General features: G+C 40.7%; 1 protein-coding gene across 3 annotated transcripts in view; it reads left to right on the top strand.

The window, feature by feature from the left end:
- MED15 (mediator complex subunit 15) overlaps positions 1–17,378 on the top strand; it is a 45,849-nt gene extending 28,471 nt beyond the window's left edge. For 2 of the 3 annotated variants that reach the window (XM_030582748.1, XM_030582750.1), the window contains 9 exons: positions 8,347–8,489; positions 9,498–9,625; positions 10,017–10,151; positions 10,545–10,608; positions 12,812–12,878; positions 13,644–13,804; positions 14,010–14,176; positions 15,572–15,670; positions 15,779–17,378. In XM_030582748.1, coding sequence (XP_030438608.1) covers positions 8,347–8,489; positions 9,498–9,625; positions 10,017–10,151; positions 10,545–10,608; positions 12,812–12,878; positions 13,644–13,804; positions 14,010–14,176; positions 15,572–15,670; positions 15,779–15,915 — 1,101 coding nt within the window. In that variant the 3' untranslated portion in view covers positions 15,916–17,378. The remainder of the gene's footprint in view (positions 1–8,346; positions 8,490–9,497; positions 9,626–10,016; positions 10,152–10,544; positions 10,609–12,811; positions 12,879–13,643; positions 13,805–14,009; positions 14,177–15,571; positions 15,671–15,778) is intronic. The other variant, XM_030582749.1, reaches the window with a different exon arrangement.
- The last annotated feature ends 260 nt before the right edge of the window (positions 17,379–17,638 follow it).

A 17,638-nucleotide genomic window follows, 5' to 3' on the forward strand; every position in this document is an offset into this window, starting at 1 on the left:
ATTGCAGTTAACTCATGTGATTAACTCAAAAAAATTAATCACAATTAAAAAAAATTAATTGTGATTAATTGCACTGTTAAACAATAGGAAACCAATTGAAATTTATTAAATATTTTTGGATGTATTTCTACATTTTCAAGTATATTGATTTTGATTACAACCCAGAATACAAAGTGTACACTGCTCACTTTATAGTAATAATAATAGGGCTCAGATTTTCCTAGATGCAATAGCTGATGGATTCCTTCACCAAGTAGTTGCTGAACCAACAAGAGGGGATGCCATTTTAGATTTGATTTTGATGACTAATGAGGACCTCATAGAAGAAATGGTTGTAGGGGACAACCTTGGTTCGAGCGATCATGAGCTAATTCAGTTTAAACTAAATGGAAGGATAAACAAAAATAGATCTGTGACTAGGGTTTTTGATTTCAAAAGGGCAAGTTTAAAAAAATAAGGAAATTAGTTAGGGAAGTGGATTGGACTGAAGAACTTGGGGATCTAAAGGTGGAGGAGGCCTGGAATTACTTCAAGTCAAAGCTGCAGAAACTATCAGAAGCCTGCATCCCAAGAAAGGGGAAAAAATTCATAGGCAGGAACTGTAGACCAAACTGGATGAGCAAGCATCTTAGAGAGGTGATTAAGAAAAATTAGGAAGCCTACAAGGAGTGGAAGAAGGGAGTGATCAGCAAAGAAAGCTATCTTACTAAAGTCAGAACATGTAGGGATAAAGTGAGAAAGGCCAAAAGCCATCTAGAGTTGGACCATGCAAAGGGAATTAAAAGGTTCTATAGCCATATAAATAAGAAGAAAACAAAGAAAGAAGTGGGACAGCTAAACACTGAGGATGGAGTGGAGGTTAAGAATAAACTAGGCATGGCCCAATATCTAAACAAATACTTTGCCTCAGTCTTTAGCGAGGAGCTTAGGGATAATGGTAGGATGACAAATGGGAATGAGGATATGGAGGTAGATATTACTGCATCCGAGGTAGAAGCCAAACTCGAACAGCTTAATGGGACTAAATTGGGGGGCCCAGATAATCTTCATCCAAGAATATTAAAGGAACTGGAACATGAAATTGCAAGCCCATAAGCAAGAATTTTTAATGAATCTGTAAGCTCAGGGGTTATACCGTAAGACTGGAGAATTGCTAACATAGTTCCTATCTTTAAGAAAGGAAAAAAAATGTGATTTGAGCAACCACAGGCCTGTTAGTTTGACATCTGTAGTATGCAAAGTTTTAGAAAAAATTTTGAAGGAGAAAGTAGTTAAGGACCTTGAGGTCAATGGTAATTGGGACAAATTACAACATGGTTTTACAAAAGGTAGATAGTGTCAAACCAACTGGATCTCCTTCTTTGAGAAGGTAACAGATTTTTTAGAGAAAGGAAACGCAGTGGATCTAATTTACCTCGATTTCAGTAAGACATTTGATACGGTTCCACGTGGGGAATTGTTAGCTAAATTGAAAAAGATGGGGATCAGTATGAAAATTGAAAGGTGGATAAGGAACTGCTTAAAGGGGAGACTGCAACGAGTCATACTGAAAGGTGAACTGTCAAGCTGGAAGTTCTAGTGGAGTTCCTCAGGGATTGGTTTGGGGACCAATCTTATTTAATCTTTTTATTACTGACCTTGGCACAAAAAGTGGGAATGTGCTAATAAAGTTTGCGGATGACACAAAGCTGGGAGGTATTGCCAATACAGAGAAGGACCGGGATATCCTACAGGAAGATCTGGATGACTTCGTAAACTGGAGTAATAGTAATAGGATGAAGTTTAATAGTGAAAAGTGCAAAGTCATTCATTTAGGGATTAATAATAAGAATTTTTGTTATAAGCTGGGGACTCATTAGTTGGAAGTAACAGAGGAGGAGAAGGACCTCGGAGTATTGGTTGATCATTGACTATGAGCTGTCAATGTGATATGGCTGTGAAAAAAGCTAATGCGGTCTTGGGATGAATCAGGCGAGGTATTTCCAGTAGAGATAAGGAGGTGTTAGTACTGTTATACAAGGCACTGGTGAGCTTTCATCTGGAATACTGTGTGCAGTTCTGGTCTCCCATGTTTAAGAAGGATGAATTCAAACTGGAACAGGTGCAGAGAAGGGCTGCTAGGATGATCTGAGGAATGGAAAACCTGTCTTTTGAAAGGAGACTCAGAGCTTGGCTTGTTTAGCCTAATCAAAAGAAGGCTGAGGGGAGATATGATTACTCTCTACAAATATATCAGAAGAATAAATACCAGCGAGGGAGAGGAATTATTTAAGCTTCGTACCAATGTGGACACAAGAACAAATGGATATAAACTGTCCGTCAGGAAGTTTAGACTTGAAATTAGACAAAGGTTTCTAACCATCAGAGGAGTGAAGTTCTGGAACAGCCTTTCAGGGGGAGTAGTGAAGGCAAAAGACATATCTGGCTTCAAGACTAAGCTTGATAAGCTTATGGAGGGGATGGTATAATGAGGTTGGTCTTTGACTATTAGCAGTAAGTATGCCCAATGGCTTGTGATGGGGTGTTAGATGGGATGTGGGATCTGAGTTACTACAGAGAATTCTTTCACCAGCCAGACACCCAGGAGTCTTGCCCACATGCTCAGGGTTTTAGCTGATCGCCATATTTGGGGTTGGGAAAGAATTTTCCTCCAGGGCAGATTAGCAGAGGCCTTGGGGGGAGGGTTGCCTTCCTCTGCAGCATGGGGCATGGGTCACTTGCTGGAAGATTCTCTGTACCTTGAAGTCTTTAAACCATGATTTGAGGATTTCAATGGCTCAGACACACGTTTGATACAGCAGTGGGTGGGTGAGATTCTGTGGCCTCCATTATGCAGGAGGTCAGACTAGATGATCATAATGGTCCCTTCTGACCTTACAGTCTATGAGTCTATATTTTTTACAAATATTTGCACTGTAAAAATGATAAGATAAATAGTATTTTTCAGTTCACCTCATACAAGTATACTTCTACCCCAATATAACGCAACCCAATATAACACGAATTTGGATATGATGTGGTAAAGCAGCGCTCTGGAGGGGCGGGGCTGCACACTCCTGCGGATCAAAGCAAGTTCAATATAATGCAGTTTCACCTATAACATGGTAAGATTTTTTTAGCTCTTGAGGACAGCGTTATATCGGGGTAGAGGTGTACTGTAGTGCAATCTTTATTGTGGAAGTGTAACTTATGGATGTAGATTTTTGTTACATAACTGCACTCAAAACCAAAACAATTTAAAACTTCAGCGCCTACACTCAGTCCTCCTTCTTATTCAGAGAATTGCTAAGACAAACAAGTTTGTTTACATTTACAGGAGGTAATGCTGCCTGCGTCTTATTTACAATATCACCTGAAAGTGAGAACAGGTGTTCACATGGCACTTTTGTAGCTGGTGTTACAAGGTATTTACATTCCAGATATGCTTAACATTCATATGCCCCTTCATGCTTCGGCCATCATTCCAGAGGACATGCTTCCATGCTGCTGATGCTTGTTTAAAAAAAAAAAGTGTTAATTAAATTTGTGACTGAACTCCTTAGGGGAGAACTCTGTCTCCTATTCTGTTTTACCTGCATTCTGCCATATATTTCATGTTATAGCAGTCTCAGATGATGACCCAGCACATGTTCTTCATTTTAAGAACACTTTCACAGCAGATTTGACAAAATGCAAAGAAGGTACCAATGTGAGATTTCTAAAGATAGCTACAACAGTCGACTCAAGGTTTAAGAATCTGAAGTGCCGTCCAGAATCTGAGAGGAACGAGGTGTGGCACATGCTTTCAGAAGTCTTAAAAGAGCAACACTCAGATGTGGAAACTACAGAACCCAAATCATAAAAAAAGAAAATCAGCCTTCTGCTGGTGGCATCTGACTCAGATGATGAAAATGAACATGCGTCAGTCTGCTATGCTTTGAATCGTTATTGAGCAGAACCCATCATCAATGCATGTCCCCTGGAATGGTGGTTGAAGCATAGAGGGACATAAGAATCTTTAGCGCATCTGGCACGTAACTATCTTGCGACGCCGGCTACAACAGTGCCATGAGAATGCCCGTTCTCACTTTCAGGTGACACTGTAACAAGAAGCAGGCAGCATTATCTCCTGCAAATTGTAACGAAACTTGTTTGTCTGAGCAATTGGCTGAAATAAGACTGAGTGGACCTGTAGGCTCTTAAGCTTTACATTGTTTTACATTGCAGTTATTTATTTGTACATAGTTCTATATTTGTAAGTTCAACTTTCATGATAGAGATTGCACTACAGTACTTGTATTAGGTGAATTGAAAAATGCTATTTGTTTTTTACAGTGCAAATATTTGTAATCAAAAATAAAGTGAGCACTTTTGTATTCTGTGTTGTAATTGAAATCAATATATTTGAAAATCTAGAAAGCATCCAAAATATTTCAATATGGTGTTCTGTTGTTTAACAGCGCAATTAATCACAATTAATTTTTGTAATCACTTGACAGCCATACTTCTGGCTGTAGCTGGTTATTGGTAGTCTGCATAAGTCTATCTTCTTGATCTCAATAATTGAAAGATAAATTTGGAGATAGTGCTAACGTTAAGAAACTTGGTGTCATATTTGATAACACTTTTCCAAGAAAAGACCAAATGTGGACTTGTTATACAAATATTTGTTGTCCAGGCTGTGCTTTTGATTTATCCTACATGACACTAGAGCAGCATGTGTCCCTGGCATCACAAGGCTTGATTGTCTCTGTGCAGAGTAGCTTCTGGATCTTGTTCAGAATGCAGCTACGCTATTAATTGCTGGTAGGGCTTAGTACTCAACAATTTCATGGCTGTTGAACTTGCCACCAAACTCAGAACTGAGCTCAATTTTTTTTAAACTTTCATCTAAAAAAAGTTAGGCTTCTAGCCCTTGTAACTGAAGTGCTATGAAGGACGAATTAAATGTCAGTGGGGCCTTGCTAAGTCTAAAACAATAACTGATGTGTGAGCTTCCCCACTGACCTCATTTGGGTCGACTCTGAAGCCTACTGATTGTAATTTAAATATCAGATTAAATAGTTCTTTTCTATTGTAATAATGTTTAGCCAAGTGTTTCTGATCAAATAAGAGTCAGTGGACTAATCCCAAACTCTCTTCTACATATTCTTTGGTGTCAAAATCCCCAACTTCCCTTTCTGATCTGCTACAGTCTCCAGTAGCCTTGACTGCTACACTGCACTTACGGAATGTTGGTACGAAAAGCGCACTGGAAATCTAGGAATAAAGTAAAACTGAATTTAATATCAGATTAGTAGAATGGATCCTGATCCAACTGCGAATATGAAAACTTGTTTGTTGAGCTTATTTGACGTTTCTCTAGAATTTTCAGTCTTGCCACCAAAGCAGGGGCCCTTGGTGATAAACTTGAATCCAGCTTGCAACAGGCTTCACAGAGTTTTGTGCACTGGCTTAAGCATTAAACAATGTAAGTATTGTTAGGTGACTGATCGCTAGAGTTTTCTTTTAGGCCAAGAGTGTTTTTACTACTTGGTGAGATTCCCCTAAAGAACATGGCAGCATTATGTGCTACTCTCTGAGCAACAGTGGATAGCTTTGGATTCGCTGTACTCTTGGGGTGCAAACCGTCTCAAAACCTAAAGTCCAATTGAGCTGGACTTCACAGAGCTAGTCTGAGTCAGCTGTAAAGATCACATCCTGGAAATGGAGGTTTTGTTCATTGTATAATGTAATCCTACTCCCTGGGAATAGTGTAGTGTAGGAGTCAGAAGATTACAAATGCGTAAGATGGCCTCTGGTAAGAGAAGATTCCTGAAGCACCAAAGAGCCTTGGGAAAGGAAGTAGGTTAATAACTAAAGCTTTAGTGGGGATGGATTTAGTGGGGATGGACTGAAGAGGTCAGTGCTCAGCACAGGCCTGACCTGCATCTTCTAAAGCCCTGTACTCTTAGTAGAAGGATTGCTGCCAGAGAGGTGGCAGGAGCTTTTTATACAGGAGGCCAAACTACAAGATGGCCTTGGAATATATGAAAATGTCATAACCACACTGAGTGTCAAGCACCATACTGCAGCCTCCCCACTTGGCTCCAGCAGGGGTTGCAGGCTGGTTTGAAAGGAGGGAAAGTGCTCTGTGTGTGCTCATACCTTGTGAGAATGGGTAGTGCTGTGAAAGGAAACAGGATCTAAGCATTAATTCAGTTTGCCATTGTGTAGCAGGGGCATTGTACAGGTGTATACAATCTTTTAAAGAGAAGGATCCCATACACTGGAGATGCGGGTCTGGTCCTGAGCTAGGAGCACTGCAGATGCAGTCCTTTGCTCTTCAACAGCTCATGCTATTTGATGTGCTCTGAAAGGACACTTGCCAAGAAGAGAGGACCTGTGCGTTGGAGCAGACGGGGAGTGAAAGCAGGGGGAACCCTCTTTGAAACGTTTTTCTTCTTCCTTCGCTTGAGCTCTCGGGGCACAAAAGTTCAATGGGAGGCAGAATTACGCCATTTAATTCCAAGCATCATTCTTCAGCTGCTGGGAAGAGGAGAGACTGGCAAATGTTCCCCTCCCATGAAAACCAGTGAGCACAGCCTCATTGCTTATTATGGAGAAAAGGGAGGTAACTCTGCTACCTCAAAGCATCTGGAAAGAGAAGTCTTGAAACCATGTATTAAAGCAGGGCAGGCGCTAGGTTTTTTGCTGCCCCAAGCGTGCAAAAAAAAAACAACAAAAAAAAACCCCCTGAGAGCACAACTGCCGAAGCGCCAAACCAAAAAAAACCCAGAGTGCTACCCCCTGGAATTCTGCCGCCCTAAGCACGTCTTGGTTTGCTGATGCCTAGAGCCGGCCCTGATTAAAGTCATGGGGGAGTGGGTGGGAAAGGAATGGTGTTACTGAAAGTAGCAATGAGACCATAAGATTGCATTGCCATGAACCTTAAGCTATACCTTAGTGGATGATCAGCTAGTAAAGTTGGCTCAGAGAGGCTCTGGATTTCCATCTAGCTAGATCATTTGGGCTAGCTTTTTCTTGCCTGGAATCTCCGTCCCTTCAGTTTTGCTCTTGTCTTTTCCCTGCTATTTTGCTGTGCCCTGTGTGCTGGCTGAGGGAGGCACTTTACTAAAATCCAGCTCACTGGAACACCACACATAGGATTATAGTAACCTTCACATTCTGGCTCATTGTAACCAGTGTAAGAGGTAGAACAAGATGTGAGAGGACAGCCAGTTAGTAAAACTTAAACTCTTCCTGTACCCTTAAGATGTGGTGTTCCAGGCTAAGAATACCTTGTGACCCTCTGGGTGCATACGGTAGATCATGCCATGCTTCCTGTATGTGTTGCTTTCAGTATGGTCTGTGACAATAGTGGGCTGGCTCTAAATTAGTGAGGGAAAGGAGCAAATCTACAGAGCACCTGAACTGTTTGGAATGGAATTTTTGTACTCTTTGCTTTCCACATGGTAGAAATTGAGTTGGCTGATTATCAAGATCCCATTAGAAGACTCATGATAAATTCATGGGATACTGTGATGTCATGATGTTCTGTCTTATAGACTAGCTCAAATCACCATTGTTTATCTGAGTTAACACCACACTATTATAGGAATAAGTTGATTTATTTCAATCCACATTCTTTAATTTCATCACTTTATGATTACAAGTTGAAAAATAAACTTTATTGTACACAGAATTTCTCCTGCTAAGGGTTGTAGATTTGAAGTCATTGGGGGTTCTTAGAAGACTCTCTCTCCAGCTTGAGCCTTCTGTCCTTTGGCTTTATGCAACCCCATCCTATCTGTAAAACCAAAATAACCTCCCCTTTGCCCACCCCATCCCAACCACTTGAAAACTTCTGGCTCCCCCAGACTTTCAAATTTGAATATTAGAAGTCTTATGTTTCACTCTCCATACATTGTCCTCACCTTCCCGCTCCTTCTAAAGAAAACTGATTTGGATGCAGTCGCCAAAAAATAAGAAAAGGGTTTGAAAGCAAAAATAAGGATGGGTTTTTCTATTGTGATCATACATTCTCAAGCCAGTCCTCCATGACCTTGTTTACTATAGTTATAATAAAGGAAACAATAGTTAAGAAGAAATTCTTGCTATTTTAATCTGAGGAACTCAATATCTGACTCCAAAATAAATGCACGTTTTTTGGAGTTTTAACTGTTAAATCTTGGTGTGAAACATTCCCCTGGGTACCCCAAGAAAGAAATGCGAGGTACTGACAGTGCTCTCTTTTTATGGAGGAGTTTAGGAAACTAACACTTTCTGTTTCTTATAGAGTCCAGAGGATGCTCATAGCAAAGCCTTTTTAGATAGGTTCCCATTATCAGCTCTCTTCTTTGTTGAACGTATTCTTTCCCATTTCAGGTCAGCCAGAGCAGCATTACCATGATGTCGTCTCCTTCACCTGTCCAGCAAGCGCAGACACCCCAGTCAATGCCACCACCTCCTCAGCCACAGCCATCACCTCAACCAGGGCAGCCAACTTCTCAGCCAAACTCGAATGTCAGGTGAGCCAGAATGTGACCACCTAAGGTGAGTGGCAGCTGCAGATGCTCTCACCAGATGGTGATGAACATGAATGGAGTTAAAACAAATGTCATAGGTGCTTGCCTTGGTGCACTTTCTAGTGGGGAGTCCAACCCTAGTGATGCCTGATGCTGACATTACAGGGATTGGGACCTTCAGTAACACAGCTCTCGGGCTGTCATGTCATAGGAGCCTGGAGGAGTCATGCTCACATTGCTATCCCCTCCCCATTCACCTTCTCTGAGGCTACTCTGTATGTAGCCACATACAGATACTCCCCTGACTATTGGGGCTTAATGGAAGATGGGAGTTAAAGGATTGGATGAGATGTCAGAAGCAGAAGGGAATGGCTCCTAAATCCAAGGCTTCTGCTTGGTCTGCAGAAAAAGGCCCAGTCATGCCCCTGGGTTGATGGAGGAGTTATTCAGAGACCTCTGGAGTTACTAAAGACTTACTAACAAAATTCAGTCTTGCTAGAGTGAGTCTCTCCCACTAAGTCAAAATTCAGTGGTGTTAGCTTTGGAATCTTTACTGAATGCTGTAATCAAACCTTTCTGGCAGGGATTCTGGATCTTTACCGTGCAAGAGTGGTTGTGAAACTGACAAAAAACTGGATCAGTCTTAGATTGTACATTTTTGGGGAAAGAGACCTGTTTGTGCTGCACCTAGCAACACAGTGGGCCCTGATTCTGATTGGGGCCTATGGGCAGTACAGTGATATATGGGTGGGATTTTCAAAAGCGTTCAGCATTAGCCTAACCTTGCTCCCATTGAAATCAATGAGATTTTTACCACGAACTTCACTGGAGCAAAGCAAGTCAATGCCGAGCACTTTTGTAAGTCCCACTCCAGTGCAGCTGGGTGCAGAATGCTGCAGCAGCACTCAGTAAAACATACCCGCTCAGACTAACCGTTTTGTCTGCTAGCTTCTTACAGGCCACTTTGTCTTCATATTAAGCATTGAATTGACTTTCATTTCCAATCTTCAGCTCCGGCCCAGCCCCATCTCCCAGCAGCTTCCTCCCCAGTCCATCTCCTCAACCATCCCAGAGCCCAGCAGCTGCACGAACACCACAGAACTTTAGTGTCCCATCTCCAGGTCCTTTAAACACTCCAGGTAACTCATATTGTCATCAGTAAGAACTGTACTGCACAGCATGATCCAGTGATGCATCTTAGTAACTAAAACATACACAGAGAAATCTGACGTTGCAGTTATGCCCTGGGCTCTACGGAGCTCTACCAGTGAGTAGTAGTTCAGTGGTGGACTTGCCATGTGCAGCAAGGAGAATATTCTCGTTTTGGAATTGTCTGATCTTTTTTTTTTTTTTTTGGGGGGGGGGGGATTGAATTACATGAGGGTTTTCATAACTTTCTGACAAAACAGAAATGGCTCTGGGGTTTCATGCAGCTGGAAATTGCTAGCAACAGTTCATAAGCCAGTGTCCTGCTTTTTCTAACCCCTTCTGACATGTGATGTATAATCTTCACTTTTTTGCCTGGTGCAGGAAATCCAAACTCCGTCATGAGTCCAGCAAGCTCCAGCCAGTCTGAAGAGCAGCAGTACCTGGAGAAACTCAAACAGCTGTCAAAGTACATCGAGCCACTTCGGAGGATGATCAATAAGATTGATAAAAATGAAGGTGTGGCCCCTTGTATTTTACCGGACAGTTCTCCCTGTCAGTCTTTGATGGAGACAGCTGTGTACTGCTCTTTTAGGGGTTCTGGCAGACTAAGCCTATGTCTGTTGTTTTCCTTCCTCATGGTTGCAAAGACTTAACTCTGAAGCATGGCAACATTTTCATCTCCAAATCCCTTTCTTTCAGGACCTCTCTCTTTTTCTTTACCATATCTAAACTTTTCATAAGGAAGTCTGTATCCAAAAAAGATGGAGAATCACAGGTCTTTACTACTTTCTCCTTAGATAGGTCATGTTTTCAGCTTCCCTACCCTCCTTTTTCTGCGTTAATGACTGCATAGCTGGAAATTGCCTGCAGTGAGTGCATTGCTCACTAGTCCTTTTCATGTTATTTCAGATAGGAAGAAGGACCTGAGTAAGATGAAGAGCCTCTTGGATATCCTGACTGATCCTTCAAAACGGTAACTTCCTTTTCTGTTTAGCTTGTGCCAGCACCTGTCTAATGAACTCTCTTCCTCCCAAACCCACTCTCAGGAATACGAGAGAATACATAGGCTACCATGGAGTCCTAGATGAGTAGTGGTGTCCCAGACATTAGTCTACCATCCTGCGGCAACATGTTGTATCTAGACAGTTCTTAACTCTAATCTGAATTTCCTTGTTTTTGCAGACCCTCAGTGTTTTTGTATCACTGACTTTCTTTTATGTTGAGAAATGGTGGGTGAGAGATTTAAATTTCAGAACCCGTTTTTGCTGATTCATTCTAAATTCTGTGTTGCAACTTCTACCTCGGAAGCTGTGCAAAATCCTGCCAAAAGATTTTACAATGTGATGTCCCCTAAGACCAGGGTGGATTTGATTTAAATCATGATTTAAATCATTAGTCAACAAGACTCGATTTAATCATGGATTTCTACATAAGAGTGCATTCTTGTTGGTTGTTATAACTTTAATACATATTCTTCACAACTCAGAGATAGATATATAGACCGCTAACTCAATATAACGCCACCTGATATAACACAAATTTGGATATAATGTGGTAAAGCAGTGCTCCGGGGAGGCGGGGCTTCGCACTCCTGTGGATCAAAGCAAGTTCAACATAACACAGTTTCACCTATAACGCGGTAAGATTTTTTTTGGCTCCAAGGACAGCGTTATATCGAGGTAGAGGTGGTGTATTTCATTTTTAGAAGGTACATACTATACATTTTTAAACTGTGATTTATTTTGAAAACTTTTCAGATTAGTTTTACAGCTATATAAGAAAATGAATCGTTGATTGGTTATTTCATTTACCAAAGGTATTTGAAGCAGATAGTTTACCTCCCAATGACTTCATAAATATCTCCAGTTCAACAGGTTAATCATTTAATATTTGGAGGAATTTTTTGCCGTGCTGTATTGGGAGGAGAACATCATCAGACAGACATTTAAATTGTTTTATTTAACTAAAACAACATATTCAGGATTTTTTGCTTCAAGAGCAAACATAATATTTTAACAAAACTAGCATATGTCCCTCATTTCTCACATTTATCTCCAAACTTCTCCTTGTCTAGATCTATTCTGCCCCAACAATATTCATTGAACTTTTTGAAACTTTGCACTTTTAGAGAGGGGTAGGGGATTGATTCTGTGTACACAAATTTGCAGAGGGACAATAGAGTTGAGGTCTGTTGTTTCTCACCTCTATATATTTATTTATTTTAAAACATTTTTTTTTTTTACATTGTTAACAAGCATGTTACCTCTGGAGACACAAATCCACAGTTTGAGAACTGCAAAACTAAACATCTCTGGTATCTTCTAGACTGACCACTGAGTCCCATTGGGTAGCTAGAAAGATTAACCTAAATAATCTGTCCAGAAGCCTGTGGAACCCCATAAAATTGGGTCCCTAATCCATGCACTGTTGGAACTCATTTATGAAACTTTTCTTAAACATTACCTGAATATATTCTCATTCTATAGAATTAGAATTTATCATCTCTATTCATTGATGAGATCTTTGAGCTATAATGTATCTTAATTAAAACTATCTTTAGATAGGCTTTTTCCTCAAAAAGCATTTTATCAAAAAAATCCAATTTCAATAAAAAAAAATCTGATTTTTTGTTTTGTTTTTTGTTTTTTAAAAAATCATTGATTTTTTTATCCACCCTGCCTAAGATGCACTATGGGATCTTTTGTGCACAACTTCATAGAAAGCTATTCAGTAAACTGATAAGTCAGGTGTGTGTTCTTTGCTATAATAATCTATTTGAGCTAATTGAAATGATTGGAGAAATCCACCTGGGTTAACTTTTATTTTGCTGAAAATAATCCGCTCCATTTCACTGAGACATTGTAGTATTCATTCTTTCCTTCTCCATTAAAGTCCCTCCTTAATATGCCCTTCAGCAAAGCCATTCAAGGATCCAAATAAGTTATTTAAAAATCTAAGCACTTTGTGATTGGACCTTTATTTGCTAGAATGTTAAGTTTGAACCATGTGATCTAACTTAGAATTTAAGCTCCCTGAGGCAGAGCTATAGTTCCTGTTTTGAACAGCACCCGAGCATATCAGCACTGAAATAATGTGGATGGGAGGTTCAGATATCCCAAAATCCTCATCTTGGACAGCAGAGCAAATTGTGCTAACTCTTTCCTCTTCCTTTTCAGATGCCCTCTGAAGACTCTACAGAAATGTGAAATTGCTCTGGAGAAGCTCAAGAATGACATGGCTGTGGTAAGCAATGGGGTTTACTTTTCATCTTACTGGAGAGTTAGGCTGGCAGTGAATTCCACAGAGGGCACCAGTTTGGCAGAATTTTCCCATCTCTTTGTGTTCACAGTGCTGGACTGAGCAAGTAAACAGAAAACTGGTTAAACACTGGGCCATTCAGCAGGCGTGTCCTTGTGATCACCTCTTAAAAATTATTTTGCTTACTGAACTGTTAGGTATTCGTGCCTTGTACAAGCACCTAGGAATGATCCTTGTTCTTGTCTTTAGCAGATGTCGCCAAGACAGGATTTCTACATGAAAGTACTGACAGTGTCGATTTTCTTTACTATGGGTTTGGAGACCGTCAGAAAAATTCATCCCAATTACTTAAAGGTGTGAATGCAAAAATAGATCAGTTAAACTGAATTAAACCCCTGTATGGACACACTCTCGTTCAGAATTTAAGTGGTCTTAATTTCATTTAGCTTAATTCACTTTCAGAGTTTAATTCTGAATGAGTGTACCCATGTAGTGGTTTCATACAATTTAACCAATCTATTTCCAATTCACAGTTCATTTGGATTTACTTCACTGCTAGAATACGCAGGGATACTCAGGAAGTGTTTCTAGAGTAGCACAAAACAGAGGTTAGAGGACTGCAAGGGATTCTTAGATGTATTAGAAATACTGTAGTGAAAGTTTGCATAATGAATAATATAGCAAGGTGGCTTGTAAGGACTATTTGTGACTGATAGCACATAAAATAAGATGTGCTTCTTTGTGCTTTAGCCCACTCCTCCACCTCCACCAGTGCCCCCTACCAAACAGCAGTACTTGTGCCAGCCACTTTTGGATGCTGTCTTGGCAAACATTCGTTCACCAGTCTTCAACCATTCCCTCTACCGTACCTTTGTGCCAGCTATGACTGCGATACATGGCCCTCCAATCACGTATGTATCATTGCCCTGCTGTCTGACTACTTAAGAGAAATTAATCATTTGGTTGAAATGTTGGCAGGATGGACTTGGGTGATGGATATATGCATGCTTCCTTGTCATCTGTAAAGTACTTGAGAAATCAACTTAGTTTGAAAAACTTGGACTTGGCATAACATGGTGCCCACTCTGAGTCCTTTTGTGGATGTATTTTACGCAGGGCCCAGATGGCTTCCCCTCGAAAGCGTAAATACGAAGAGGATGAAAGGCAGACCATACCAAATGTATTACAAGGCGAAGTTGCAAGATTAAATCCTAAATTCCTGGTGAATCTGGATCCCTCCCATTGCAGTAATAATGGCACAGTCCACCTCATATGCAAGCTAGGTAAGCTAAGAAGAAATGAAGACTGTTTTCAAGAGGTGTTGATTTTTTTTTTTCCCCTGTGAATATGTACAGCTGTAAATCTTGCGAGCCTATAATTTCATCATGGTTTTTCTTTAGCTCACCAGAGTTGTGGTAATGCATAATGTGCTGTCCTGCAGAGCTTGGTTCAGGAGCAGCCTCGGGATGTACCCCAGATCAAGTAGCTAGATAGTTAATCCACTTACAGCTTTTATAGAAAGTGGGGAAATGATCTTTCTAAAGCGGAATTATTTTGTGTGTTGTTCTGCCCTCCCTCCCTCCCCCATCCCAGTATCATGGTGTTGACACTAAAAGAAGGCAGTATTTTAGGCTAGTCTTTGAATAAAATGCTGCTTTTTTTAAACTGAAATATTAGCGGTTTTTGTTGTTCCATGTGTGCATTTAATTGGCTCCCTAAATTGGGATCCAAGCAAACTCTCCAGGTAATCTGAATTCCTGATAGTATGAAGTGGCCTATTTATAAACATATCTACATTTCTCTCTCCTTGTATTTCAAGAAACTTGCTATTTGGGATGTGAGAAATAAATTGGACTTGTAGGTAATTGTTGCCACTGTGAAAGAATCCCAAGAGTGAAACAGAACAGTATTTAACTGTACAACTGGATCTTGTTAGGTTGCCTCTCCACAGATGAAAAATCCTGCATCTTGCACTGATGGGTGCAGTTTACTGATAATTCCTCACCCTTGTCTCAAGCTCCACTGGTGTTAGAAAATAGTTTAATGCCTGGTGTAGTCAGGAGAAAAGTTTTCAGCACCCTGAAACTTGGTATTGGGACATAGAGGAACTGGATCAGTCTAATTGTATTGAAAATGTCTTTCCCAGCTGCACCAGCAGTTGTCACAGCTGGTGGTGTGAGTGAGGAGGTGTGTGTAAGTCTTTGCCCTTCTCTCTCAACCAAGCAAGAATGGAGTATACCTTCATGTGAACTTGTTTTGCCTTTGAACAGAAAAAGGTAAAGTGGGTTCATTTTAGTGTGTACCGGACAAAACATGGGAATGCTGTGGTCCTGGCTTACGTGTGTAGTAGGAACAGTGCCTAGACATTTTGTATTTAGGAAACCAAACTCAAATGAAGTACACCTCATAAAAGACTGAGACTGGTGAGATGCGTGGGGTGTGTTGTGGAGCTGGGAGTTCCAGGTTGCGCTTCCAGCAAGCAGAGGCCATTTTTAAAGTCAGCTTTTCAGAAATGAAGACTCATAGCCTTGGTTCCATTCAAGATTAGATCTAGTCTAGTTCCTCCCTGTCCATTCCAGTATATAATGTATAGACATAGGGAAAACACCACGCAAGACATACTTTTGATACCCTGGTGGAAAATATCTTTTGTTAAAGTAAATGTGTTTGAATTCTAGATGACAAGAACCTTCCAAATGTCCCGCCACTACAGCTCAGTGTTCCAGCCGACTATCCAGATCAGAGCCCTCTGTGGATAGACAATTCTCGACAATATGGTATGGGGACAGTAGGATGCCATCACTTTAAAAAATAGGGGATCAATAAGTGATATTCAGTTGTTGTGCAACTGTGTTTATCTGGGCTGTCTTCTTTTTCTTTTCCAGCAGCCAATCCCTTCTTGCAGTCAGTGTATCAGTACATGACATCAAAATTGCTGCAACTTCCAGACAAGCATTCAGTCACAGCACTCTTAAACACCTGGGCACAAAGTATCCGTCAAGCCTGCCTCTCTGCTGCATAACTTCCTCCCCTTGTGAAATCATGAAGCAAAGAAATTGGGTCTCGACAGCTGGCCTCTCCCATGGCCACTGGAAGAATCACAGGCATTTTGGGAGGGAACTTCAGAAGAAAAAGCCTTATACTGTTTTGTTTCTAGGTGCCAGGTTCAATAGGGAACCTGGTGTTAGATTTAGATTTCATGCTTTTATCTTCTGCCTTTGTGGACTTTGCCAGCATTTTCACATATACAGAACATGTATATATGGTTCTTGAGACTGATATATTAGGAGGGGCTTTTATTGTCTTCTTAGAGAAGAAATTATTTGTAGACTTCCATCAGGGAGTCTGAATGGTATAGAAAGGAGAGGGAAGAATGTCCTAATTTGCTTCAGACTTTGCCTGATGCCAGTATTCCTCACACTCTGTATGTTGTGTGACTTGATATTGCCCCAAGAATAAATTAGCTGCAGCTAGAATGTGCTCACAAACTTCCCTATGGTTGCAGGAGTCTGATAATTTAATTTGAAGAAAGGGGAGAAATCGGGGCCTTTTTAGGGCATCCCTAATGCATCAGATTAATCTGAATAATTATGTTTAGGAGGAAAACCAACCATAGGAAAATTTTTATAGCTTATTTTAAACACTACTTTGTATAAACAGTTTTTTTGGTTAGCACGGACCATGCATTTCTCACTCTTAGAAAGTCGGATGATCTGGAGGAGGGGTATTCAGTGTGCATGCTGACTGATTTCCCTGTGAGCTCCAAGTGTGTGTGCAGGGAAAATCGATTGACTCATAGCAGCACTGTAAATAAATCCAGCAGGCTGCAGCTACTTATCTGCATTTATATTTACCAGGGAAATTGCATCTTACCTAGTATTTTTCTTGGGTGTTGGCTTCCCTGGGGAGTGATGCAACTTATGGGAAGTGTTTGCATATCCCACTCACATCTGTTTAAAAAAACTGAACACAGCTCAGGTCTAAGGCTGACAATTGATCTTACGTGCTTTGGGCACTGAGGGACACCCAACTGTAAAAGTATTACTGGTCATCTCAATTAGAATAACAAGACAGATGGCAGCTGCTGTGTTGTGAGGCAGTGCAAATAAAGCCACTTGCCATAAGTAACTGGTTCCATACACAATGTGATTACATTTCAGTTTGCCCTATCTTTGTAGTTCATTCACTCTCAATTCCTATGTGTAAGGGAATTTCAAAGTCTCAAGTATTTCCATCACACCCTGCTCCATCCCCCAGTATTGTGCAACAGTCCCTGACAAGTAGCTGGACTCTTACAGTGGTGTCAAGAAATTGCTGTGACCTCTGTAAATCTGTGTGGTGTCATCAGTTTTAGGATGTTTTAAAATGTGGGTACTTAGTAAGCACTGATTGAGGCAGCCGAGTGGTATCAATATTTTGTACATGAACTAATGCATTATGTTTGTTTTATCGTAATAAATTTATTATTCCTGTGTTTGAAACTAACCTCCTATCATTCCAATGTTAGTCCTTGGACAACAGCTCTGCAGTGACCAAAGGCTGGTGCCTACTTCGTATGTCTTATTGGGAGCTGAAATCTCTGCACCCAGAAGTGAGGGAGGAAAAATCATGTATGGCACTACATTAGTTGTCCCATGCTGCAGAATAGCAGCCAAGTTCGCCATCAACTGGAGGAGAAGTTCAAAAGATTGCTAAGGGAAATGTTATGTAGAGCTGAAAGATTTTTAATTTAGATCTAGCCAAGA

Source organism: Gopherus evgoodei, chromosome 13, assembly GCF_007399415.2.
Source record: "Gopherus evgoodei ecotype Sinaloan lineage chromosome 13, rGopEvg1_v1.p, whole genome shotgun sequence".
In the NCBI taxonomy this organism is placed as follows: Eukaryota; Metazoa; Chordata; order Testudines; family Testudinidae; genus Gopherus; species Gopherus evgoodei.